This window comes from Felis catus, chromosome C1 (genome assembly GCF_018350175.1).
Source record: "Felis catus isolate Fca126 chromosome C1, F.catus_Fca126_mat1.0, whole genome shotgun sequence".
Taxonomy (NCBI): domain Eukaryota; kingdom Metazoa; phylum Chordata; class Mammalia; order Carnivora; family Felidae; genus Felis; species Felis catus.
The window spans coordinates 32007608-32035487 of record NC_058375.1 but is presented as its reverse complement, the minus strand read 5'-3'; the positions used below and the strand labels follow the sequence as shown (position 1 = coordinate 32035487).

Here is a 27880-nt window from a genome sequence, read left to right as displayed (position 1 = left end):
CGTAGTTGTAGGTCCTGCCTTTCTGCCTTTACTTGTACCATGTTTAGCCCTGTGTAATTTTCCAACTCAGCAAGGCTCCTGTGCTGGCCCTGGGCAGAGTGAAACTTTTTTAGAAAAGCCCTGTTTTATACCCAGTGTTTTCAGATTGACCAGCTTAACTCAGGATTCATGTTCTCCATTATGCACTGGTATGGCCTTACAGGCTATTCAGGATTTTGAGTATCTCCCTTGTTTCATATTAAGCAATTTTTTTTTAATGTTTGTTTATTTTTGAGAGAGAGAGAGAGACAGAACATGAGTCGGGGAGGGGTAGAGAGAAAGGAAGACAGAATCTGAAGCAAGCTCCAGGCTCTGAGCTGTCAACACAGAGCCCGACGCAAGGCTCAAACCCACAAACCGTGAGATCATGACCTGAGCCGAAGTCAAATGTTTAACTGAGTCACCCGGGTGCCCCAGCAATTTCTTTTTTTGTAGGAACTGATTAAAGGCTACCTATGTGGCCAATACACATCACATCCCTTTGCAATGTACCTCAGTAGTAGTGAGTCCTGATACAAAACAGACCACAGTGTGATCACCTTTCTCATACCACATAGGGATGGCCAGCCTCTTGGCATGAAATAGAGGTCTGTACTGTTCTGTTCCTAACCATAATCCAGTCAGTTCTACATTTTAGGGACCCCTCTACCACATACTGGTTTCCGTATCATAAGGGTACATGGGATTACAAGCAATAGAAACCAACTCTGGTTAACTGTGTCTACAGCGGTGATTCCCAAACCTTGCTGACTACCTGGAAGGGTTTTTAAGTTAAAAATCCCCATGTACACCACCCCACCTCAAAAAAAAAAAACAAAAAAAAAAGATTGAATTAGGATTTCCAAGGAAATGGAACATAGGAATTCGTATTTTTAAAAAGCTCTCTAGATGATTGTGATGCTTGCCCGTTGTTGCCTATTTCCGTGAATATCCTCCAAACTCATCTGTTTGCCTTGGCCTAAACGCTGGCACTCATTTCTGAAATGACTTTTTCTCCATTTACAGTTCATTGCTAATACCCATTAGGTCTGTATCCTAAATATCTTATGAGTCTTTCCAGCTGTATCTTTTGTTCTAGTGTAGGGCACCATAATTCTTTTGGACCATCATATTAACCCCGTAAGTAGTTTTCATGCTTCTACTTTTACATGTCCCCCCACCTCCATCAACATAGTCACCACAGATCATGCCGTCTCTTCACCTAAGATCTTTCGGTGGCTTCCCATTGAGCTGAAAATACAAACAATATTTGCCCTGCAATCTACATGATACAGAGGCTACTTTCTTAGCCAGACTCACCTGGTGCTACCATCCCCTAGCTAAATTCCAGTCACACTGGCACCTTTTTTGTTCCTTAAATATATGAAGCTCTTTCCTATCTCTGAGACTTTTTGCACATGCTGTTTTCTCTGTCTGGGAAGTCTTCCCCTGATGCTTGGTTAGTTCTGTCTCAGCGTGAAACCACATCCCCATAGATAGCCTCCCTGACTTCCCTTCCACAGTCACTGTTTATTTCTGTTTTAGCACTTAATCACAAAAGGTAATTATTTATTTGTTTGTTTATAAGTTCCACGGGTGTGGGATCTTGCCAGTCCTATATTTAACATCTATCACAGTGCATGGCATATAATGGCATTCGTTAAATATTTGTTGAATGAATGAGTGACTCTTCATTGCCACCATCTTGGTCCAAGCTTCTGCCCTCTTTCCCCTGAATTACTACAATTGTAACCTAACTACTCTGCCTAAACTGTTCTGGCTCCCGTTAATCCTTTAAACATTAAACAATCCCGTTAAACATTTTCCATGTTGTTTCCAGGGTTAATGTTTTAAAGACTTGAAATCATAAAAATAAAAACTTGAAGTCTGATAATTATGCTGTATTTAAATTATTTTTTTTAATGTTTATTCATTTGAGAGAGAGTGTGCGAGCAAGCAGGGGAGGGTCAGAAAGAGACAGTGTCAGAGGATCCAAAGCAGGCTCTGCTCTGACAGCACAGAGCCCAATGTGGGGCTCAAACCCACGAACCGTGAGATCATGACCTGAGTCGAAGTCAGCCACTCAACTGACTGAGCCACCCAGGTGCCCCAACAATATTTAAATTCTTCACATGCTTCCCGTTGATCTTAATGTAGCTTATAGAACTTTTAAAAAATAACTTTTTAAAATTATGGTAAAATATATGTAACAATTTATCATTTTTACCATTTTTAATTGTACAATTCATTGGCATCATGTATATTCACGTTGTGCAACCTTCAGCACCATCCATATCCAGAACTTTTTTGATCTTGCAAAACTGAAACCCTGTACTCACTAAACAGTAACTGCCCATTTCTCTCTCCCTCCATCCCCTCCAACCACCATCCTACTTTCTGTCCCTATGACAGAGTACGTATTTTGCCTGTTCCAGGTACCTTGTATGAGCGGAATCATACAGTATTTGTCCTTTATGACTGACTTATTTCATTTAGCATGATGTCTTCAAGATTCCTCTGTGTTGTCGTTTATAGAACTTGTAATGATTTAGCCCATCTACCTTTGTGACCTCTTTTCACCTTGCTTTGCTTTCTGTATATTAGTTCTACTTTCTTTGTTTCTGTTCTGTGGACTGTCGATGCCCCGTCTCACCTCGCATGTTTTTCTCATGCCTGTTCCCTCTGCCTGGAATGCTCTTTCCCCTTCTTTTCCGGTTAATTTCCATGTGTTCTTCAGATTTCAACTAAGACATCACTTCTTTAGGGTATACTACTTTCATTTCCCAGAATCTGCTTAGTCTCCATGGTACCATGTGACTTTCTTTTGTAGTACTTGTTTTAGTTCCAAATGACACCTCTATCTGTATTTTTTTTGGTGGACTAGTATTTGTCATGATGGCAGGGGTCACACCTTATGTTCAGTATTGCATCCCCAGTACCTAATATGGAGTAGGTGTTTCAGCAAATAACACTTCATGTGTAATAAATAATACTAAAATCTGTTGACTTAATGAATTTAGGTCTAGATATTGATGGCTTAAGGTCTTTCTCTGAAAATCTCCTACCATGTCTGAGACTTCCTTGACTACTTTAGCTTGTAGAGATCTTCCTTTCCTGTGAATTTAAATGTCCTTATTTATTTGCCAGATGTTTAACATTTACGCAGGTAATTCTTAGGTCATCTGAAATGTTCTGTTTTGTAATATTATTTATGCTTTATATTTGCCAATTGGTCTTCCTCCTCTAAACAGTCACTAGAATTATTGTTCTAACTTTCTAAATTACAAATCTTATCATTTTGGAACCTCTAGGGCAGTGCTTCTTATTAAAGTACATGTGTTGAAGGAGCTGTATTTTTTTTTTTTTTTTTATGTTTTTATTTATTTTTGAGAGACACACACAGCATGAGCAGGGGAGGGGCAGAGAGAGAGGGAGACACAGAATCCGAAGCAGGCTCCAGGCTCCGAGCTGTCAGCACAGAGCCCGGACATGGGCGGGTCTCGAACCCATGAACCACGAGATCACAACCTGAGCCAAAGTCAGACGCTTAACTGACTGAAGCCACCCAGGCGCCCCTCAACTCCTTTAAGCAAAATTGGTCTCCACTTTTCACGTACCTATAATAGCTACATATTACATTCTGTTGTAATGTGTTTGCTTATCTGTCTCCACATCTAAATTAACATGGTTTACGTCCTATTCACCCTTATATCTCTAGCCCAGGGACTGACACATAGAGTATTCAATAAGTATTGATTGGATAAATTGGGAAAGTCATCAATATTTGGCACATATGTCAGACAGAGAAGCTTTTAATTTGGTCTTGGACAAGCTGGATGATTTTTGCCTCACTAGCGAACCAATTCCTGGATGTCGAATATGATGTATAGAATAAGGGTTGATATGTGTCTTAGAAAATACAAATAATGAGCCTCCTGGCCAGATACCTTATGTGGACGTGCTTTGAAGCTCTGAGGCAGAGGGTGGGAGGTATACAGAGAAGGAGGTTAAAATTGAATTAGCCTTGAAACTGGTTTAATTGAAAAGTTTGGAATCTGACTTTTTAAATAGCACTTTTTTTTGTTTTCTCTTCATTGAATTTGTTCTTTCAGTTTTATGAGTGACCTTTAAGTGATCTCTTATTGGCAAGAAAGACTATTTGGCCTATGGAAAAAGTACAAGATTTGAAGCCACATAATCTAGATATTCTAATCCTGGATCTAGCACTTACTAGCTGCATAACCATCACCAGTTATTTAAACTCTCCGAGTCTCATTTTCTTCATTTGTAATGCATGGATACTAGTGTTTGCCATTTGTACCTCCCAAGCTCATGAGAACCAAATGAAGTAGAAAATGTAGTAGGAAAGTGCAGGTGAACCCCAGAAAAATTTTTATCAGCTATTTGTCGTCAGCTTCTTGACTTCAGAGGAGTTAAAAATCTTTGTACCTCAGCTTAGTCCCCTCTGAAATGGGAAGAATGATAATACTGGTATCATTAGGTTTATTGTGCAAATTAAAATAATTCATAAAAAAGTACCTAATATACAGTTGTGTGGCATTAAGTATGTTCATTTGTTGGGCAACTATCACCACCATCCATCTGCGGAACTTTTTCGACTTCCCCAACTGAAACTCTGTACCCAGAAAAAATAACTCCCCACACCTCTTCCTTGCCTGTCCCCAGCAGCTACCATTCTACTTTCTGCCTCTATGAATTTAAACTCTGGGAACCTCATATAAGAGGAATCAAGCAATATATGTCCTTTTGTAGCTGCATGGCCTGTTGAATTTTGAAATAACGGTATTGATGATGATAATTCTAATGATTACCATTTATTTAGTACTGTGAGGAAGGGCAGGCACATTGTTTATTTAATCTGCAGTGTTGGCCAACAAATGACCTTATCCATCCTCGTGTGACAGTTGAAGAAGGTGAGGGTAAGGAGATTAATTTACCTAAGGCCACAGGTCTGTGAAGCATCAGATGCAGAATTTACTCCATGTTTGTCTTGACAAGGCTGCAGGTATGCCTACTACACCAAAAGTTGATGAAGTAGGCCTGACTCCAGCCCATGTTGAGATGGCATGAGAAAGGGAATGACTGTGTTTCATGGCCTCCTTTTCTTCTTACATACCAGTTTACTTTGTTCAGATTTCCAAAAAAATAGCGCAAAGAAAGTTCCAGTAAGAAGACATGAACTTTTATTTTGGACTCCTTTAAATTATGAGCTCTTATCAAAAATGACCATCTTTTCTTCTTGTATTCCTAGCCTCTAATACGAGCTTGGCATTTAGAAGTCACATGAACATTTGTTAACAAATTGTATGCCCTCAACCTGCCCCTTTTTTCATATCCAAGTAAGCTGGGCTTTGAGATGGAGACAGCTATATAGTTCCTGCTTTCACAGAGCTTAGAGTCTAGTTTGAAAGGACACATATAAAAAATTACCACCGCCAAAATAGATTCTTACTTGAATCAGTTATGGCACATGTTGACTTTAAATTGGCTCATTTAAAGTCACGTTGTATTTTAATTACTTATAAGGCTTAATTAGTTCATATAAAAACATTTGGGGGGAAGTTAACTATTGTTATTTCATGAGTTGAGGAGTTGGAAGCAGTCCCTCCAAACACATGTACACACCCCCTTGCGACATCCCCCAACTGCTGCCTGTCCACGACCCGGTGGTGCCTGCCACTCTGTGAGGTCAGTGAGGAGTGACTGAGTCGGGCAAGGAGTCCTCCAGCTGAGGACTGTGTCGTTGCCTTGCATGAGCAAATGAGCCTCAATCCCCAGATACCTAGCAAATGCCCCAGCGCTTCCCTCGTGGACATGCCTTTCTTTACACATTAGCTCAAAATCAGTATTTCTCAAGTGAAATAATGAAAAGCCTGATTTTGCATATGAGAAAAAGCTTAAGAGTGTTGATTGATATATAATGTATGAAGGAATAATATAGGAAAGTCAAATAGCTAAAAGATCAAATGACTTTTTTCTTATATAGCATATTTTCTGTTTTCTGTCACTGGTCACTGTCGGGTATACCAGGCCACCATAGGATTCAGTTATGGTGTTCTGTTTTAACCCAACTGTTCTGACACCACGTGGTATAATCCAATTCAGTTCTGACGCTAACCACCCGGAGTTAGTGTTAGATCGCGTAGACATAAGGGAACACGGTTCCCGACAAGACTGCCCCCACTTCAGATCCAACCTCAGGTGAGGGTCCTCAGGCCACCAACACTTCTAACCAAAAGGCTGCAAATCTGATGGTTCCTGTGACCTCCCTCTCAGGTTCAGTAGTTCACTAGAGCAACTCAGAACTCAGGAAAGGGCCATACTTAATGATTATAGGCCTATTATAAAAGATACAAATCAGGTATAGCCAAACGAAGAGACCTGTAGGGTGAGGTCTGGAAGAATCCCAAACAGAGCTTCCATGCCCTCTCTCCAGGGAATCAGGGCATCCTCCTGGCACATTGATGTGTTTACCAGTTAGCAAGTTCTGCTGAGCATCAGTGTTCACAGTGTTGATTGGGGCTTTTTTATATAGACCCCGAAGGTGGGCTGGCCCACAGCCCCAGTCCTCTAATCCGGTGATTGATCTTTCTGGCACCCAGCCCCCATCCTGAGTCATCTCATGAGCACACACTCATGTGTGATCCAAGGGGCTTATGAATAACAAAGATATCCCTGTCACTTGGAAAATTCCAGGGGTTTTAGAAGTTCTATGCCAATATTTTGGTTTCTCTTCAGATCGCATAAATCTTTCGCCTTTTACTAGAAGTTCTATGCCAAGAATTTAGGACAAAGATCAAATTATTATACAGCATATGGTACCTGAGAGAAAGTTTAGTATAATGGTTAAGAGTAGTGTATAGAAAGTTATTTTATTTCTTTTCCTCATGAGGTACAAGACACTTAACACAGTACCTTGTATTATAGTAAGTCTTGAATATAAGTTAGTACTAAGTATCTTCAGTTTCTTAGGACTGCTGTGACAAAATACCACAAAAGGGTGATTTATAACAATGGAAATTTATTGTCTCACAGTCTGGAGGGTAGAACTCTAAAATCAAGGTGTCAGCTGGGCCATGCTCCCTCTGAGACTGAATACAGTCTCTTCCTAGCTTGCGGTGGCTGTCGATCCTTGACATTCCTTGACTTGCAGCTCCATCACCCCAATGTCTGCCTGTCATCATGTGGTGTTCTCCCTGCGTGTGTCTGTCTCCACATGTTGTTTTCCTCTTCTTATAGGGACACCAGTCCTATTGGATGAGGGCTTACCCTGTGACCTCATTTAGCTTAACTATATCTACAGTTTCCAAATATTGTCATATTCAGAGGTACCAAGAGTACATAATTTTGGTGAATCCAACCCATAACATGAACGGTGAATTTAACACATAACAGTCCACTCTCTGGCCCCTCAAAGTTCATGACCTTCCATTGTGCAGGATGCATTCGCTCCATCCCAATATCCTTCCAAAGTTTTAATCCATTTCAGCAATAACTCTTAAGTCCAGAATCTCATATAAATACAGTCAACTCAAAGTCCCAAATCACATTTTCTAAATCAGGTACATGCGAGACCCTGGTATGGTCCATCCTGATACGAAATTCTCCATCTGTGTACCTGTGAAACATAGAAAACAAGTTACCTGGGGCGCCTGGGTGGCGCAATCGGTTAAGCGTCCGACTTCAGCCAGGTCATGATCTCGCGGTCCTTGAGTTCGAGCCCCGCCTCGGGCTCTGGGCTGATGGCTCAGAGCCTGGAGCCTGTTTTCGATTCTGTGTCTCCCTCTCTCTCTGCCCCTCCCCCGTTCATGCTCTGTCTCTCTCTGTCCCAAAAACAAATAAACATTGAAAAAAAAAAAATTAAAAAAAAAAAAAAAAGAAAACAAGTTACCTGCTTCCAAGATACAAGGTAGGACAACTGTAGGAAAGATACTTCCATTACAAAGGGGAGCAAATAGAGGGAATAAAAGGGTCACTGGTCTAATTCACAATCAGGGCAGATTCCATTAGATTTCGAGGCCTGACAATAATCTTCCGTGACCAGGTGCTCTGTCCTCTGGCCTAATAGGGCAGCCCCACCCTTTCACACCTCGAGGGTTCCATTGGCCCAGGCCTCTGCATCTGTGGCTTTGCCCTTGGTGTCATTCATTTTGTTCAGTCTTTGTTCCCTTCCATCCAGACTGGTATATTCTGCTGGTATAAATTCTCAAAAACCTTGTCAGGCTTTCATGCAGTTCATGAGGATTCACACCATCTGATAAGGGAGTCCAAATCTTTCCTGGATAACCATATCTCTGTTCCTAGCTATGGAATAGCTAGATGGTTGATTGTATCTATGAGTCACAGGCAAAGGATTGTCCAGCCACACCACACCCTTGGCCCTATTTCCAGAGCATGTAGTCTGGTTAGGCAGAGAATTTTCCAAATCATCAAGTGCTGGTTCCTTCATGCTTAACAGTTCATTCCTCAATTTATCTTTGCTCATATTTTACTATAAGCACCAAGGAGAAACTAGGCCACACTTCAACACTTCGCAAATTTTCTCAGCTAAATATCCAGGTTTATCACTTACAAGAGTTTACCCAATGACTAAACGCAATTCAGACAAGTTTTCTGCCACTTTGTAACAAGAATTGCTTTTCCTCCAATGTCCAATCACATGTTCATCATTTCTAGCACCTCACCAGAAGTATCTTTAATGTTCATATTTCTACTAAACATCTCCAAGGCAAACTAGGTTGTTGTTTTTTTTTCTATTAAGCCTCTATCCATTACCCAATTCCAAAGCCACTTTCTCATTTCTAACTATTTGTTAGAGCAGGACCCCCCTCCTGTCAGGACCCAAATCTATTAGTTTTCTGAGGCTACCAGAAGCTGAAAGAGGCAAGGAGGTATCTTTACCTGCAGGCTTCAAGAGAGCATTGACTCTGCCAACACCCAACACCCTGATTTCAGACATCTAGCCTCTAGAACTGTGAGAGAATAAATTTCTTTTGGTTATTACATCCAGTTGGTGTACTTTGTTATGGTAGCCCGAAGATGTCCAGTCGGGGTTCCGTGGAAAGACTAGACTCACCAGTGAAAGATGGTGTGTGTGTAGTATCTGCCCGTATCCGCGGGGTTTCTTGCTACTTCCGTTGATCGTTTCTTTTTTCAATTGTTTTTAACGTTTATTTATTTTTGAGAGAGGGAGAGAGACAGAGACAGCGTGAGTTGGGGAGCGGCAGAGAGAGAGGGAGAGAGAGAGAGAGTCCCAAGCAGGCTCTGCACTGTCGGGGCACAGCCCCACACGGGGCCTGAACTCACGCACAGTTGAGATCATGACCTGAGCTGAAAGCAAGAGGCAGACGCTTAACTGACTGAGCCACCCAGGCTCTTTATCTTTTTGAAAGCATATTTATGTCTAGTTGCACTTAAAGTTTACTCTTCTATGTTAACAGCTTATGATTTGCCTTTGTTTTATCTCAGGAGAGCAACTTGAAACCATTGGTAGGAATGCTGTGGTACCAAAAAGCCTTCAAACTTTTGGAGGGGTGGTGGCTTTAGTTTTCAGAACCTTCCTTCTGCCAGAATGCCTAATACTGGTTTTGGTTTCTTTCTCATGCACACTGCCTCCGTCAGGGTGAAGCACGAGCAACCCCAGTGGTACTTCAGTTAGCCCTTAGAGAGGTAATTGACCCATAAATGATGAATTACAGGAGTCCTTTACCATCACTTCTAATGGATATCTATGTTTTTCAGTTTTGAGTTATTTTTCGAGAACACATTCTTTTCTCATCCTAATGAGGACCTACACTTTTTTGGATTCCCCTTAGTGCCAACCACAGTGTTTGTAGGTCTCTTAGAAGATACTCTGTAAATATTGTTTTGCATTGAAGAAGGCTTATCCATGGCCCTGCTAGTGAGAGACTAGCTCTAGTGATAAATAAGAGATGTTAGCTGCCAGGACTGTCATTTCAATTTGTCTTGCTTGTGTTGAGCTCATTAATAAATTGCCACAGTGATAATATGAAAGTAATGAACCTTCTGGAGGCCCAGCTGGGGCACAGAGTACTAGCAGGGACCTTCAGGGCAGTTGCCATTGTTATGCACAATTCTGTTACAGAGTTTAAGGCTTATTTTTTTCCCCTTTATTTATATTTTGCAAAATCCAAATCCTGTGTTAACATTTGTGTCCTTCCTAAGTGAGTTTATTTGAATTCAGCTCAACAAACATGTATGTATCTGATGCCTGCTACTGTCAGGCACTGTATTAGACCCTAGGGATGTAAAGGTGACTAAGACATCCCTTAGGGATTCTCCATCAAATAGGCAGGAAAGGTATGTACAAATAATTGTACAAATAACTGTAATACAGCATTTAAACGCTGCAAATACGAGCCAGATATAAACATAGAAGAGAAAGGAAAATGATCATCTAGGGAAAAGAGCTAAGAGGACTGAGGAAGAAGAGAGTCATTGATTGCTGAGTTAAATTTTGAAGGATGGGTTGTTAAGTTGACAAGTTGTGTGTATAATGGGAAAAGGGACTTGCAGATGAGTTGAGGGACCGCAGGTCATTTAGAATAACTTAAGGCAAGAAGGTAAAGGGAAGGAGAAGATGGTTAGATGAAGCTAGAGAAGTAGTCAGAGGCCAAATCTTAAAGAATTTAGGATTTGAAAGGCTATGTATGCAATGCCAAGGACTTTGGTGCTTTTCATTCTACAGGCTACATGGCTCCATTGAAGGATTTCAAGCAGAGAAGCAACATGATGAAATTCTTATAAAAACTTTTTTTTAAGGTTTATTCATTTCTCAGAGACAGAGAGACAGAGTGTGAGTGGGGGAGGGGCAGAGAGAGAGAGAGGGAGACACAGAATCTGAAACAGGCTTCAGGCTCTGAGCTGTCAGCACAGATCCTGATGTGGGGCTTGAACTCATGGACTGCGAGATCATGACCTAAGCCGAAGTCGGACGCTTAACCGACTGAGCCACCTAGGTGCCCCGATGGAATTCTTATTTTAAAGGGATTACGCCAGTTGCCACGCACATGACAGAGTGGAGGTAGAGAGAGACCAGTTAGAAAGCTATTGACTGGTTTTGTGCAAGCAAGCAACAACATAGTATACTGCAAAGAGCATGACCTAGGTTGTTTCAAATCCCTGTTCAGTCACCTGCTAACTCTCTAACTCTGAAATTTTCTCATCCGTGAAGTGGGAGTAATAATAATCTCTCACTGTGTATTATGGAAAGTCATATGAAATAACACGTATACATAGAATTGCCCCAAAGAGCTGAGTATAAATGTTAGCTGTTATATATCAACTTCTGGTTTTGTTGAGTTTTAGGTAACTTATAACCAAGTTTAGAATTTTCTTTTTTTTTTTTTTTAATTTTTTTTTTTAACGTTTATTTATTTTTGGGACAGAGAGAGACAGAGCATGAACGGGGGAGGGGCAGAGAGAGGGGGAGACACAGAATCGGAAACAGGCTCCAGGCTCCGAGCCATCAGCCCAGAGCCTGACGCGGGGCTCGAACCCACGGACCGCGAGATCGTGACCTGGCTGAAGTCGGACGCTTAACCGACTGCGCCACCCAGGCGCCCCAAGTTTAGAATTTTCAAGAAGCACTTTCGTTTTGTTTCTATCATGGTCCTAATAAAGAAATCAAGAGGTTTACAAACCTTTTTTACTTACATTAGGATCCATCTTTCAGCATTTCTCAGCACTTAAAAAATAACATAACTAAAGCTTTTTCCTTTGGACATCCTGCCAGACTCCGAGTTGGAGAATCAGGTTTAATGTCTTTTTTGAGTCATTGGTGCAGTAGGAAAAGACTGGAACCCTAGTTCAAAAAAGGAGCTTTTTAGCTAAAACATAGGATCAGAGTTTACTCTGCCTCTGTTTCTTCAAGTGTTTAATAAGAATAATGTGAACAGGTGTCCTAGTCACCTTGCATATCTTTTGTGACGATCACATTGTTTCCTTAAGTAAACATTCACTAAACTACCATTCAAAGTATTATTATAAAAAATGTAGAAATGAATCAGATATGGATCCTAATTTCAAGGGAATTACAGCATTAAAAGAACTGTAAAAGATGTACACAAATAATGTAATACAAATAAGATAGTGTGTCGGTCAGTTAGCATTGAAAGTTATAAAGAACTTTGGGGGTGCCTGGGTGGCTCATTTGATTAAGTGTTTGACTCTTGATTTTGGCTCAAGTCATGATCTCAGGGTTGTGAGATCAAGCCCCACATTGGGCTTCTCACTGGGTGTGGAACCTGCTTAAGATTCTCTCTCTCTCCCTTTCCCTCTACCTCTTCCCTGCGCTCCTGTGCACACACTCTCTCTCTCTTTAAAAAAAAAAAAAAATTATAAAGGACTTTGAAACTGGAAGTCCATTATATTTTGTATAATGTCTTGTAAAAACATTGTTTTAAAAAGTATATTTCACATGTTCTCATTATTTTTAAAGTGCTTCACTTTCTTGGATATCTGTGGAAAATAAATAATAAAGATGGATTAAGATTTTAGGTAGATTTTTTTTTTAGCCAACTGAGCCACCCAGGCGCCCCTTGGTAGATTTTTTTTTTTTAATGTTTACTTTTGAGAGAGAGAGAGACAGAACGTGAGTGGGGGAGGGACAGAGAAAGAAGACACAGAATCTGAAGCAGGTTCCAGGCTCTGAGCTGTCAGCACAGAGCCCGATGTGGGGCTCGAACCCACCAACCACGAGATCATGACCTGAGCTGAAGTCAGACATTTGACTGACTGAGCCACCCAGGCGCCCCAAGATTTTGGGTAGATATTTAAGTGTATATGAATATTTTGATCCTAGGCTTAATATTCACTGATATCCAAGTTGACTTTGTTAAAGTACTCTTTGAGCCTCGTGTGTGTGTGTGTGTGTGTGTGTGTGTGTGTGTGTGTGTACACGTGTGTGTGTACGTGCGCGTGCGCACGCACGTGGTATAGTGTAGGGTATGTAATGAAGATAATGCCACATACCCCTCAGGTTTGTTGTGATGAATGGTCATTATATGTAGAAGTACTAAAAAACAATGTTCATTCTTTCTATGACACCACCTACCTTTTCACTATTGCCTCATGTTAAGCTTTGAGACAGCAGCTTCTTTGAGATATTTTCAAGTTTATTTTTACTTACAAAAAATGTTAAGCATACAACAAAGTTGAAAAGGCTTTGCGGTAAATCCCTTATGTCTGCCACCTAAATTTTACCATTACTTGTAAATGTGACTTTCCTATTTATCTGTCCCTCTACCCACCCAGCTATATTGAAATTTTTCGGATAATTCTTTAGGAGTTTTCTGAATCAGGTTTTTTAAAACGAATTTGGAAACCAGGAGTGCAAATACATTTCAAATATTTGTAATTAAATTACAGTTTTCTTATTTACAGTTCTTTGTACCCATGAAAAATTTTTTACTGAGTTATTCATTATTTGAATCTGTTTTTGCTCCTTCTGTTTGCACTATTTGTGCTCCTACATTATTGTTCCCAACCTTAAATCATCCCATTGCATTTTCCTGAGAATGCCTTCAGTTAGTCTTTTTTCAGTGTCACATTTAGAGTAGGCATTTATAGTCATCCTTATTGTCTCTTTCTCTTTTGAAAGTATCTTTAAAATTAAATCAGAAACGATAGTGTACATTCTGTGCTTGTTAGCGAACACTGCAGCCAGAAGCTTTGTTTGCCCGGAGCAGGGGTGCCCGCGGCGATCCTCAGAGCCCAGGTGTGTCAGCACTTCCATCAACACCCGTGTTTTGTTTCTGAGTGCCGGTTTTTCCCCAGGACAGTGGCCTGCTTAGTATGCCCTGCCGGTAAATTTAGTACGCCCTCCCCATTACCTTTGTTTGGCTACAGCGTCTCAGCGTTGATTGATTTTCTCCATTACATAGCCACGTTTAGATTATATGTTACAGAAATTCTGCAACGATTCTGCAGCCCTTCCCTATTTTCCAGGGCTGTGCCAAGTGTCAGGTGGATTTCCTTAATGAGCTGTGCGGACTGTATTCAGAAAAGTCTTCGAGAAGCTAAGTTATAGTCATAATTATGTGTCTCAACCCCCTTCACCCTCTCATTACCTGTTGGTAATGATCCTGTCAGATTTGAGACTGACTTATATATACTAAAGGACCCAGCTTGTTTTGTTTAATTTTGAGAGATTGGCCTTAAACTGTTTCCCTCATAAATCACCTATAAGTTCTACTTACAAACCATCCAAATGTTTTTTTAAATTCAGAAAGCAGTCACTGTGTTCCGGTTATGTAATTTTAAAATTTTATGTTTTTGTTTTTTCTTAATGATTAGCACTCATTCATTTCATTCAAAAATACTTAACTGAGTGCCTCCTCTATACCAGGCGCTATTCCAAGTGCTGGGATGTAGTGCTGAATGGATAACACAGATAAAGCCCCAGTGGAGCAGACAAATAAATAGACAAAGAAATATTAAATGGTGCTGACTGCTGTGGAGAACTAAGAGTGGTATGATAGAGGGAGTCTGGGTGACTACTTTATTTGTTTTTTAAATGTTTATTTATTTTTGAGAGCCAGAGAGAGAGACAGAGTGTGAACAGGGAGAGGCAGAGAGAGAGGGAGAATTGAAGCAGGCTCCAAGCTTTCAACACAGACCCTGACTCAGGGCTAGAACCCATGAACAGCAAGATCCTGACCTGAGCCGAAGTTGGATGATTAACCGACTGAGCCACCCAGATGCCCGTACTATCTCTCTCTCTCTCTCTCTCTCTCTCTCTCTCTCTCATAGAGAGAGAGAGAGAGAGAGAGAGAGAGAGAGAGAGAGAGAATGTGTGAATGTGTGTGTGTACAGAGGATCTGAAGCGGGCTCCATGCTAACAGTAGAGATCCCGATGCAGGGCTTGAACTCATGAACTGCGAGATCATGGCCTGAGCCAAAGTCGGACACTTAACTGACTGAGCCACCCAGACGTCCCTGGGTGACCACTTTAGATAAAGTGGTCAGGGAAGAGATGACATTTAAGCGGAGACTTAAGTGGTAAGAAGCCAGCCATGTGAATACGGGGTAGAGCATTCCAGGTAGTGCAGACGCCCTCAGATAGTGAGGAGTTTGGCCTGAATCTGGAGCAGAGGAGGATGGTGTGGCTGGAGCAGTGGTAAGGATGAGCACTATAAGAGAGGAGGGCTAGAAGGGGAGGGGTCAGGTCATGTAGGATGATGATGTGGGTCAGGGTAAAGGACTTGGATTTAAGTGCTAGGAGGAGCATTTGGGAGGTTTTAAGCAGAGGCGTGACATGATCTGACCTACATTAGCAAATAACCAGGATAGGGCCATATGATGGAGAAAATCAGCCAGTGCTGAGAGCCTCTAACCCGAGACAGAAGATTGCACTTATGCCTGGGGCATACTAAATAGTCTAGTTTTCCTGGAAAACCCTGAGCCTTAGAGACAAGAAATCGGCTAAGTTACCTTGCTTTGAATCCCAGCTCCACCATTTACTAACTGTGTAATTTTGGGCAAATTGTGAGACGTCTCTCTGTCTGGATTTTCTCATCAATAAAATGAAGATAATAATACCCACCTTATTGGGTTGTGAGAATTGAACAACTTATTGCAAGTAAAGTGCTTAGAACATATTAAGTACTTAATATTTAAGTTAATAATGTACGCCTTCTAAACATGGGTGGTCTAATACAATAGCCACATGGTTAGTGGGACTGAAGTACTGAATTGTAAATTTTATTTAACTTTAATTATGTGTAAATTTAAAAACTGATTCTCAATACGGTTATTGGGAAATTTTAAAGTATGTTTTGAATATCTTGGGTATGTGAATCTTCTATTTCAACTTTAAATTTTATGAAATTTAAATTCAAATCAAATAATTCTGATGAAAATTTAGCATCTGAATTGAGATAATCTATAATTGTAAATACACACTAGATTTTGAAGACATAATAGAAGAATATAAAGCATTTTAATTGATTTTTATAATGATTACTGGCTGAAAAAAATTTATGATAATTACTGGCTGAAATGATAATATTTCAGTATACTGGGTTAAATAAAATACATTATTAAAATTATTTCCATCTCTTTTTTTTTCTGTTTTTACTTTTTAAAATGTGACTACTAGAAGCTTAAAATGACATAAATATCTTGAATTATATTTCTTTTGGGTGGCCCTGCTCAAGACCCTGGGTCAGGGGCAGGGCAGTGGAAGAAGCCCTTAGACTGAGGGAGGTGTTTTTCCCAATTACACAAATATCCTTGGAGATTCCAAACACCTTCAGTGAAGCCTCTCTTCCCATCAAATAAGTGCTGCCTTCTACCCTCTTGCCCAAAATCAGTGCCTTTACTGAGCCTGCTGTCACTGATAAGAGGGTTTTGTACTCTTCAGGTATGTCAGGGTGGGAAAAAAAAGTTACAAGTCACCGCTCTGTGTTAGAGTATTGCCCGGGTTTTACACCCATCAGTGATCTTGATGAAATAAATCTCTGGGGCTCTCTGAACTAGTACCACCATATAAGACTGTTCTCTGAAATAAAATCTGCCACTAATCTTGGCCCAGTGAACCCCAGGGACTCAAAATAAAGAAAAATTAGATTTTAATTAAGGAATGAATTGCTGGGTCAAAAGCTGAGAAAGTTGAGAAAGGCATCTTGTGTCCTAAAAGCTAAATTTCTAAGATTAGAAAAAAAAAACAAAAACCGCTCAAAAAGCTAAGCTATCACTAACTTTTATCTCTGAAGTGAAACTGGACATGCATATGTTTCTTCTCATGCCTCTTGGTTCCTGCTGGCTCTGTGGTTCTATGGAAAGGTTTTCTGACTTGTTAGAGTAAAGAAAGTTCCTAGTAAAAACAGAATGACTGTTAGTTAGCAAATGGCACCACTCTTCTGCCTTTGCTGTGTGGAATGTTTGTATATATATTCTTTATCATCCCCAAATGTTTTTTTAATGTTTACTTACTTATTTTGAGAGAGAGAGAGACAGTATGTGCGCATGTGAGCACAGGCAGAGGAGGAGCAGAGAGAGGGGGAGAGAGAGAGTCCCAAGCAGGCTCCTTGCTGTCTCCTTGCTGTCAGCACAGAGCACAACACAGGGCTCCATCCCACGAACCATGAGATCTTGACTTGAGCTGAAATCAAGAGTCTAACGCTTAACAGACTGAGCCACCCAGGTGCCCCATCCCCAAATATTTTTTTTTTTTAACTTACCATACGCCTTAGCTTAATACTACATCTCAAAGATTATTGCATGCCCTTTCAGTCAAGTTTGCTTTCTAGGGGAAGAAAGCCCTTTCCTGAGATTGCTGTATGTTTGACTCATATAAGACACATTCCATTGGAAGCCCCTTTGTAGTCTCTGGCCTTACTGATGCAGGGAAGAAAGAGGTAGTCTCAAAGATTCCCAGCCAGAAATGGGTGTTGGGACAGTTGCCTGAGGAGCTCACAGGAAGACAACTGATATCACTTGATAAATTTCCCATATTTCAGTAACATTAGGATTTTCTATGAAGGCATAAAATCAGACGCTTGTAGAGGTGGTTGATGGGGAAACAAGCATGTAGCTTGTTTATGGTAAATATGGGACCTGCCTGGGAATGCAGTGTAGAGTTGTAACCCCCTGGTTTTCTGGTGAAGAATTTGAGGCCCAGTGGAAGTGACTCCTTGGTGACATGGAATGAACCAGGCCAAGTTTGAGTCTAAGTTGCAGCTTTCTTCTTACAGAGAAGCCATAATTGCCCCAGGCTTGTAATTCTGTAAGATTCATACAAGACCCTGGACAATGCCAGGGAGTCATAACTCATTTCTTTTAGGCTAAGAACCTGAGACTTTGGGGGTGGTTATAGAATGGTTTATAGATACCACTCTGTCAATGAGCCGAAATTATGTGACCTAAGCAGGTGAAGATTTAATTGACTCTCAGGGCTCTATGTCTGAGGAAGGTAGTTTTCTATACAGGACTCTAAAGTATTAGACTCTAATTTTATTAACTTAATTCTAAGTTGATCTTGAGATCTCTGGTACCTGGTAACAGACATTTTTCAAAGATCAGCTTGGGTCGTGTGAACAGTTAAAAAGTGGTAAATGGGTTAATAGTCTCTTACCGGTCCCCAAAGCCATACGAATCTGACCTCAGATTTTAATTTTCCCACCATGAAAAGCTTTTATTAAGTGTTTCCTGTCTGCAGATGGTGACGTGCATTCAAATCTTCACTCCAGGAAACCTTGGGGAAATAAGTCATTCTTAGAAGCTTAATGTTCTGCATAGCTACAGGTTTGTTCAATTACACATTAAATCTTTATTTTTAAAAATCATTTTAGTTGGAAATTATTCTAAAATGAATTGTACCCTTTCTTTTTAATTTAGTTTATTGAGCTGAATTTAACCTTTTCTTAATGACTTAGATCTGCGTGTGTGTGTGTATGTGAAGAATACAGAGTTCCATGGGCTTTTTAGTATATTCATAACATTGTTTTTCCCACAAGGCCATTTTTAGTGCATAATTTTTACAAAGCGCAAGGTTTTAGGAATGCATATTGTATAAAAATGCCTAGAGTTAAGTCTGTGGATCACAATCATAAAACCTTTAAAAGCCACTGCACTTAGGTAGCTCCGTCCTGTGCTACCAGTACTTCCTTACGCTTGCGTAGTACTTGACTGTTTGCCAAGCCTCAATACGTATATACGGCCTATGATAAGTAAACCAGGGAAGGGACTGACTTTTTGTTGGTTTTAAATACAACAAGCAAGCATAATGGAACCAAAAAGAGCATGGACTTTCATATTAGACAGTCTTTAATTTTAGCCTTTCCATTTAGTAGCTGTGTGACCTTGGATGTCTTACTTAATCTCGGTTAACTTCAGAACCTCAGTTTTGTTTGTTTGTTTGGTTTTTGTTTTTGTGTTGTTTTTTTTGTTTTGTTTTGTTTTTGAGCTAAATGGGAAATACCAGAATTGTTGGGTTATTTAAATCAAGTAATGAAGGTAAAAGTGCCTGCTTGGGGCAGCATGGATGAACTTCTCAAAACAAAGTGTTGAGTGGAAGGAAGCGGACATGAAAGGGGGCATGGGATATAGTAGTATTCGTATGAAGTTCAAAGCAGGCCAAACTAATCTACAATGACAGAAGTCAAGACAATTTCCTCTTGGGTGGAGTGGTGACTTGGGAGAGGACACGAAGGACTGCCTCTTTGGGTGCCAGTAACAAGCTCTTTCTTGATTGGGAGACACACTGTAGAAGCTCACTGAGCTTCATACTTAGGATTTATGTACTTTTCAGTATCCATATTTATACTACAATAAAAAGTCATTTTTGAAGTGCTTAGCACAGAGCCCAGCACATAGTTGATTCCCTTCTCCTATTATAGTTCCCTAAGTTAACAATGTGAATGTCTATTTAACAAAATGATCCTAGCCTCTTTTCCTTGTAACCTTTCAGTTTCTTTGTTCTGCCTTGGTTCTCTGTCTCCTGATTCCAGTCTTATCCCTAGACATGATTAATAAATAAATACGATGGTAATCCCAATGGGTGCAGCTGAAGGAGTTTAGGTCAGTCAGATAAGATGAAGATTGTGGTGATTTAGGAGGAAATCAGGAATATGAATTTTTTTTAATGTTTATTTATTTAATTTTTTTTTCAACGTTTATTTATTTTTTAGGACAGAGAGAGAGAGAGAGCATGAACGGGGGAGGGGCAAAGAGAGAGGGAGACACAGAATCAGAAACAGGCTCCAGGCTCTGAGCCATCAGCCCAGAGCCCGACGCGGGGCTCGAACTCACAGACCGCGAGATCGTGACCTGGCTGAAGTCGGACGCTCAACCGACTGCGCCACCCAGGCACCCCTAATGTTTATTTATTTATTTTGAGGGAAAGAGAGACAGAGCAAGCAGGGGAGCGACTGAGAGAAAGGAAGAGAGAGAATCCCAAGCAGGCTCCCCCAAAGCGGGGCTCGATCTCATGAACTGTGAGATCATGACCTGAGTGGTAATTAAGAGTTGGATGCTTAACTGACTGAGCCACCCAGGCACCTCAGGAATATGAATTTTGATATGTTATTCTCTGATCATTACTTGATGTTTTGCTTTTTAAGTGGAGATTAAACAGGCTTTTTTTCTGATTTGTATAATATAATTTTGCCTGACATCAGATCAACTTCATTATTGGGCTTTTTTCATAGCGGAACATTGTACAATTATTCTTTTACTTCTGGCACTTTTAATACAAGCCAATTATAGTATAGCAGGCTTTGAAATAGTCATTATCGCACCCTGTACACCTTGCATATTTTGCTTGGGTACTTATCACTGAAGGAGAACCATACTTACTGTTTTTACCTTACTGTTTTGTACTACAAGTATCGAAATAGGACTTATATATTTGGAAATTTATGCAAGATCCTGTTACAGAAAACTTAGAATTGTTGAAAATTCAATTTAAAAAACGCCAAGTTATTTTTTCTAATATAGGCAAGGTGTGGGATATAAAATATCTCTGCCCTTAGGGAGGGTAGTAGATTCCTGTAGGAGAGTTTTGTGAGATGGACAGAAAATGAATTTGTCTACATTTGCTTTTGGTCTTTTGGATGTCATTGGTTTTGGAGAAAAGGCTTCTGACGGAGATACTAGCAAGACCCTCTAATCCAGAGAGCTGTGGCGATGTTTGTACGGATGCCGATGGAGCTAGAGGCAGGAACCTGATGGACAAAAAGTGAGGGAGGTGGAGAAGGATCCCCTAGTTATCAGATACTTACTTATATCCATTCATTAAAATAGATAATGCCATTCAACCCTCAGAAACCCCTTGGCATAGACACTATAATTTCCACATTAGAGGTGCAGAAATTGTGGCTCAGAGACCTGTAGTAACTTGTCCCAAGTTTGCGAAGCTGGTGACAAAGTTGTTATTCAAACCCAAAGCTCATCTGTACCACATGCTATATGTAGATAGTAAGGTTATCCAAAGAGAGGATGTGTTTATCAGAAGATAGCTTGGAAACCTGCAAAATGGGAGGTCATAAAGAAAGTTGATGGCTGGTTGCATCTAAGATTACCCAGGAAAAGGAATGCTATCACCTAATTTCTTAATTTCTTTTAAGTCTCTGTGAAGCTTTCTGTGTTCCTCTTGTGAGATGGTTGAATGGGACTGTCAAACCTTGATGCAGATCCACCTGTTACCTGTTTCTTTTTTCTTCTTTCTTCCTTCCTCCCCCCGCCCCCCCCCATCTTTGTGGTAAAATATATGTAACGTAAAATTTACCGTTGTAACCATTTTAAGGCATTAAGTATATTTATAATGTTGTGTAGCCTTCACTACTATCTGTCTCCAGAACTTTTTGATCATCCCAGGCAGAAACTCTGTACCCATTAAATTGTAACTCTCCATTCCCTCCTCTGCCCTGCCCCTCGTTTTTCTGTTCTATGTTGCATCTCTGTGAATTTGCCTAGTTAACAAGTATAAGTGGAATCATACAATATTTGTGCTTTTGGAGTTTGGCTTATTTCACTTAGAATAATGTTTTCAGGATGTGTCTATGTTGTAGCAAGTGTCAGATTTTATTCCTTTTTATGGCTGAGTAATACTCCATTGTGTATTTATTTGTATATTGTGTATTTAAATGTATACATTTATTTATCCATTTATTTACTGATGGATACTTGGATTGTTCCTATCCTTTGGCTATCGTGAATGATATTTCTCTGAACATTAGTGTGCAAGTATTTGTTTTAGTCCCTGCTTTCGGTTCTTTTGGACAATACCCAGGAGTGGGGTTGCTGGATCATATGGTAATTTTATGTTTATCCTTTTGAGATTTTTCACAGCATCTACATCACTTTTCATTCCTAGGAGCAGTTCACAAGGGTTCTAATTTCCCCATATCTTGGCAACACTTGTTATTTTTCTTTTCTTTTCTTCCTTTATGATAACCACCTGAATGGGTGTGAAGTGGTATCTCATTGTGTTGTTGATTCACATTATTATTGATTAATGATGCTGAGTATCTTTTCAAGTATTGGCGGTCTGTAGAGCTAAATGGAGAAATGTCTATTCAAGTCCCTTGCCTGTTTTTTAATTGGGTTGTTTGAGGGCTTTTTGTTGTGGAATTATAGGAGTTCTTTATATACTCTAGATGTGAATCCCTTATTGGATATATAATTTGCCAGTATTTTCTCCCATTCTGTAGGTTGTCTCTCACTCTCACGACAGTATCTTCTGATGCGCAAATGTTTTTCATTTTGATGAAATCTAATTTGTCTGTTTTTCTTTCATTGCCTGTGGTTTATGTATTATATCCAAGGATCATTGTCAAACCCAGTGTCATGATGATTTTCCCTTCTGTTCTAAGAGTTTTTTAATCTTAGCTCTTGTGTTTAGGTCTTTGATGCATTTTGAGTTTATTTTTTTATACACTATAAGGTATCCAGTTTTCCCAGCATCATTTGTTGAAAAGAATATCCTTTCCCCATTAAATGGTTTTGGCACTTTTCTCAAAAAATCATTTGACCATATATATCAGAGTTTGTTTCTCGGCCCTTTATTCTATTCCATTGATCTGTATGTCTGTCCTTATGCCAATACCACACTGATTACTCTAGCTTTGTAGTAAGTTTTGAAATAAAGAAATGTGAATCTTCCAACTTTATTCTTCATTTTCAAAACCGTTTCAGCTATTTGTGGTCCTTTGAAATTCCATGTGATTTTGAGAGGGATTGCATTTAGTCTGTAAATCACTTTCGGTAGTATTGTCATCTTAACAATGTTAGTCTTTCAATTCATGAAAGAATTCCATTTATTTATTTATTTTTTTAATTTCTGTCAGCGATGTTTTATAGTTTCCAGCCTACAATATTTTACTCCTCATGACCGTTATATTTCTCACAGTAAACTAATAAGTTAGCATTCTAATTTACCTACTTATCATTATTTAATGACCTATAGAACTGCCCTCAAGAATCTATTCTGTTTTTAACAGAATCTGTGTTCTGAACCCACAAAACTTAGGGAAGGGTCTTGATAATTGAAAACCTATCCAAATTGCTGTCCTTGGGAAGCCCTGTCTGGTTGCCCAGCCTGTTGGTTTCCTCTGATAAAAATCTAATTTCACTGCATGTCTTCTACAGTAGTTTACATTTCTAATTTTTTCTATCTTTTGCTTCTAGATTTCTCCATCTCACTAAGGAGGAACGGTTTCCTATTTGATATAGCTGATGGTACCATGCAAAAATCAGATCTTCGGAAAGGTCAGAACCTGTATTTATACATAACGGAAATAGTTTCACTCTGTTAGGCTGTATATGAATGTATGTGTCACAAAAAGCAATTAGGGGGAATAAAAGAATCCCACCGTTTCTTGCCAACTTATCCTACGATTTTAATAAGCCTTGTGTGTCATTTATACAACTCTTTATAGTTTGCAAAGTACTCTTCACAGAGTTGTCTTAACACAGTCTTTACAGTAATCTTGTGAAGTAGGTACTGTCGCTATTCCTGTTTTATGGAAACAGTGAGGCATTTGAACAAAGGGACTTAATCAAAATCTTGTTACTATGTGCTGGAAGAGTCAGTCCTAGATCTTTTGCCTTTAAATCTCATTCTTCTCACTACATTACAAGTTCATGATCAGTGTCAGAATTTAGAAGCCATGTAAGTGTGGAAAGTGTATGAACATTGGAAATAATGTATGTAAAAGTCTGTGAAAAAAGTTAGAACCCTTTTATGGATGTAAAATACCATTAATAAGTCAGATCTTGATATTGAATGTCTAACATAATCTTTGAGATGATACCATTGCCTTAGAATGGCAGATGAGGCTCTTTGTTTGCTGTTTGCCTGCTTTTCTGTTCTTATCCCACTTCATCCCTGTAGCCTACCCTACCCTTTTCCGTCTGTAACAAGCTGCTGGCTCTTGTCCAAACACACTGTCCATTTCCATGCCTTAGTACCTTTGTACTATATTCCCTTTGCCTAAAATGCCTATTCATCTTCCTTCTGCCAATCCTAGCTCAACTTCATCTCTGTGAAGCTCTCCTCAATTCCCCAAGCAAAGTTAATCATTCCTTTCTGTTTTCCCAGAGCATTTTGTATATCAAGTCTCTATTAGAGCGAAAGTCATGTTGTGTTATGATTATGTAATTGAATCGCTATCTATCCTACTAATCTGTGAGTTCTTTGTGAGCATAGGCTAGGACTTCTTTGTCTTTGTGTCCTTAACACCCCACATCACTCCTAGGCTTAGATACATTTTCTTTAAAGAATAGCTCTTCTTAAAGGATCTGTGCATTAGTCTGAGTGGGAGACTGACCACATACAAATACTTACAAGCTTATAAATAAGTATAGTACATGCTTGAAGTAGAACAGAGAGATGACCACAGGCAGAATTATTTAGGGAAGGATTCCTCTATATCAGAGATTGACAAACTGTGGCTCATAGGTCCAATCCTGTCTGCCGCCTATTTTTGTAAATAAAGGTTTTTTGGAACATAAGCCTTTCCATTGTTCATTGTTAAGGTGTTATCTATGGCTGCTTTCATGCTACAGTGGCAGAGTTGAGAAGCTGCAACAGAAACTATATGTCCCATAAAACTGAAATTATTTACTCTCTGGCCCTTTACAGAAGAAATTTTCCAAACCCTGCTCTTAGAGATGGGTTTTGAATAGAGGTTTGAAAAGAAAAGGAACATAAATTGGTGGAGCATGAGTGTGTATCATAATTTAATGAAAACAGGCTGTAGTTGGGGCACCTGGGTGGCTCAGTCATTTAAGCAACCGACTCTTGATTTCAGCTCAGGGCGTGATCTCACAGTTTCTGAGGTTGACCCCACCCCACCACATCAGGGCTGTGTGCTGAGAGCATGGAGCCTGCTTGGAATTCTTTCTCTCCCTCTCTTTTTGCTTCTCCCCTGCTCGTGCATGCATGCGTGTATGCATGCTCTCTCCTAATCTCTCTCAAAATAAAGAAATAAACATTAAAAAAAAAAAAAACCAACAGGCTATAGTAGTAGGTATGCTAAGTGAGAAATTCCTCTTTAATCCAGTTCATCAGGGAGAGCTATGTTGAAGAGATGAAATGTCAAGAATGCTTTGGATTGATTAAGAGGGAACCTAGAAAACCAGTAGAAAGAAATTGCCAAGTAAATGTTCTGCGTCTGTAGTAAGAGGGTTTCATAATTAGTGGCAGGGCAGGAGTTTGCTGATGACACAGAAGAAGGAGGCAACAATGCAGATTAACATTGATCAGTGTCTTCGATGACCAAGTACTGGTCTAAATGCCTTTATGTGTGTCCTGTTTAATTCTTCCAGCACCTATATCAGCTTATTGCTGTAATTGTCTTTATTTTGCAGATGAGGAAACAAAAGTACAGGGGGTTAAGTTACTTGGCCAATGTTATACAGCTAGTAAGTGATAGAACCGAATCTGAATCCAGGCAAGATTGCTGCAGAATCTTCAAAACAGAAGAGAGACATCTAGGGATATTTGGTAAAAAATACCCTTGAGCTTGCAATAAGGTAATTAATCTGAATAATTAGGAGGTATGCTAACCCTTCATGGTAAAGAGAAAATAAACAAACCATAGAGGAGTGATGTCAGAAGGCAGAGTGTCCAGTCAGAGCAATATACTGTGGATTAGGTCGAATGGGAGAGAACAGGAGCAGATAGATACATTATACAGTGAGACATGTCATATAGCTAGCCATTGAATTTCATCTTGATGAGACCATAAAGCAGTTAACTTTCCCTGCACGCTTGAAAGCTGCCCCCAAGTGCCTAAAGGGCAGGCATACTCAATTGAAGTAGAGATTAGCAGTGATTTTCAAGGAGGTAGGTGACATTTCAACAATTACCCCCCCACACACACACACACCCAGTACATTTTTAGAGTCCATGGAGGTATCACATCAAACACATGCCATTCTCTCTCTTTCTGTCTTGTTCCCCTAAGGGATTTGTTCCTGTCTAACTCCCTACCACTGCTGTGATAAACATTTACCCCCCCGGGGACCACTTCTTTTTAATGTATGTATATATTAAAGTTACATATATACAATGTGAAAAATTTGGCAATGAAAAGGGAAAGTTTTCCTCCCTTTACTCTCTTGCTCTCTTGAGAGACCTCTTTTAAAAGTTCAGCTGTAGATAAAACTCCCATTACTAATGAAAGTATGCTGGGATTCCCTCGTGGTTATTGAGATAGAAAAAACACCAAGAATCACTTTCCTAAGGCCAAGATCCACAGCCAAGAATGGAAGGAACTTCCTGGGAAGATATGGCATCTTCATCAATGGAGGCATAAGCAGAGTTTTGGTAGGGATGTTAAGAAGAAGATTCAGGCACTGGATAGGGTTGGTGGAATTGGAGGCAGGACAGGAGGAGGCATTGAACTAAATGGGTTTTACTATTCCTTCCAAACCTGTTATTCTATAGTATACCATCTGACTGATTACCAAGCACAAAGGAAAAGACTCCAATGTGACTGGCCTGGATGACGTGGATGGAATACAAAGTAATATACGAGAAAATCCAATGTATAAAGTCCCGAATTTATAGAACAAGTTACTTTGCAGTAAAACACTGAGCTTATTTTAATAAAGGTTTCTTTTAACTAGCCATCTTGGTGTGCTTAAAGTAGACTTCATTTTTTACAGAAAATTCCATTTACACTAAATTTTCAAGACTGTATTTACTATGTAAAGGAAAAGCGGCACACGGTGTTCATTATTTCAAAGAAAAGAGATATTTCAGGTTATCTGCCTGGTTTTAAGTTGTGGTGGATGTGGAGGAACTAATTGGGCTGTTACCTTGCTGCTGCTACTGCCCGTAGACTTACAATGGCATAAAACTTAAAAGTGACCTTACAGATCATGAGTCAAGTTCAGCCTCTTTATTTTTCAATTGAGGAAAGTAAAAACCAGAGATGATGTGTTACTGACTCAGTCTCATGATAGCCTAGCTGAACTTGACTCTCAAAGATTAGAGATAAGTTATGTAAACTGCCTGCCATGGTGCCAGTATGTGGTAGATGAAGAAGCAGAAAGGAAGGAAGATGATGGTGATATTTCTTGGGCCCCCATATCACACTTCTGTAAGGCTTCAGAGAGAAAGTTGGTATTGTGGAGATACAGCCATAGCTATAGATACAGATATACAGACACATATACCATCTATGCTACGAACTGAAAGTTGTACAGGGTTGAGATGATGAAATCAGGAGGTCCATAACCCCTTAAATTGTAGGACCTTAGATTTGGAAAGGCCTTTTAAGGTTACCTAGTCTATCTAATCTCCTTCTTTCTTTTCATGATGCAATATCTCCACTAAGAGGTTATCTTACCTTTGCTTCCATTCCCTCAATGATGGCAGATTCATACCTTAACCTTCCCCAGAATTCACCCGATGGTTGGATACCTCTGACTGCCAGAAAGTTCTTCCTGGTAATGAGCTGAAGCCTGTCTCCCTGTAGCTTCCACCCACCAGTCCTAGTTCTGTCCCTTGGGGTAATGTTGAACAGGTAGAGCAAATTTCATCTCTCCTCTACATGAGGACATGGCAGGTATTTGCAAACAGCTCTCCTGTTTCCTTTGAGTCTTCCCTTCTCCTGGTTAAACCTCAACAGTTTCTTAAACTTTTAGTATCCTTGTCGCTTTCCTTTGAATAAAGTTGTGTGCCTGTGTCGCATTCAGAGTATAGGATCTAGATGTGAACATAAAACTCTACCTCCAAAGTGTTCTGACTGGCAGAGTAGATCATCCAGGATTGTTACCACCTTCTTTCCGGATATGATGGGAATGACCATGGTGGTGGTGGTGCGTTACTTATTTCATGACCTCAGATCCATTTATGTCTGCCAGG

General features: G+C 39.8%; 1 protein-coding gene across 20 annotated transcripts in view; it reads left to right on the top strand.

Moving 5' to 3' along the window:
- Positions 1–27880, top strand: part of SCMH1 (Scm polycomb group protein homolog 1) — a 187765-nt gene that overhangs the window by 16367 nt on the left and 143518 nt on the right. For 13 of the 20 annotated variants that reach the window (XM_023258556.2, XM_023258554.2, XM_023258552.2 and 10 more), the window contains exons 3-4: positions 18221–18306; positions 23191–23271. The exons of 1 other annotated variant lie outside the window; for it this stretch is intronic. In XM_023258556.2, coding sequence (XP_023114324.2) covers positions 18288–18306; positions 23191–23271 — 100 coding nt within the window. In that variant the 5' untranslated portion in view covers positions 18221–18287. Of the gene's footprint in view, positions 1–18220; positions 18307–23190; positions 23272–25374; positions 25540–27880 lie in introns of those variants that run through there. 6 more of the 20 variants (XM_023258555.2, XM_023258539.2, XM_023258541.2 and 3 more) reach the window with 4 other exon arrangements.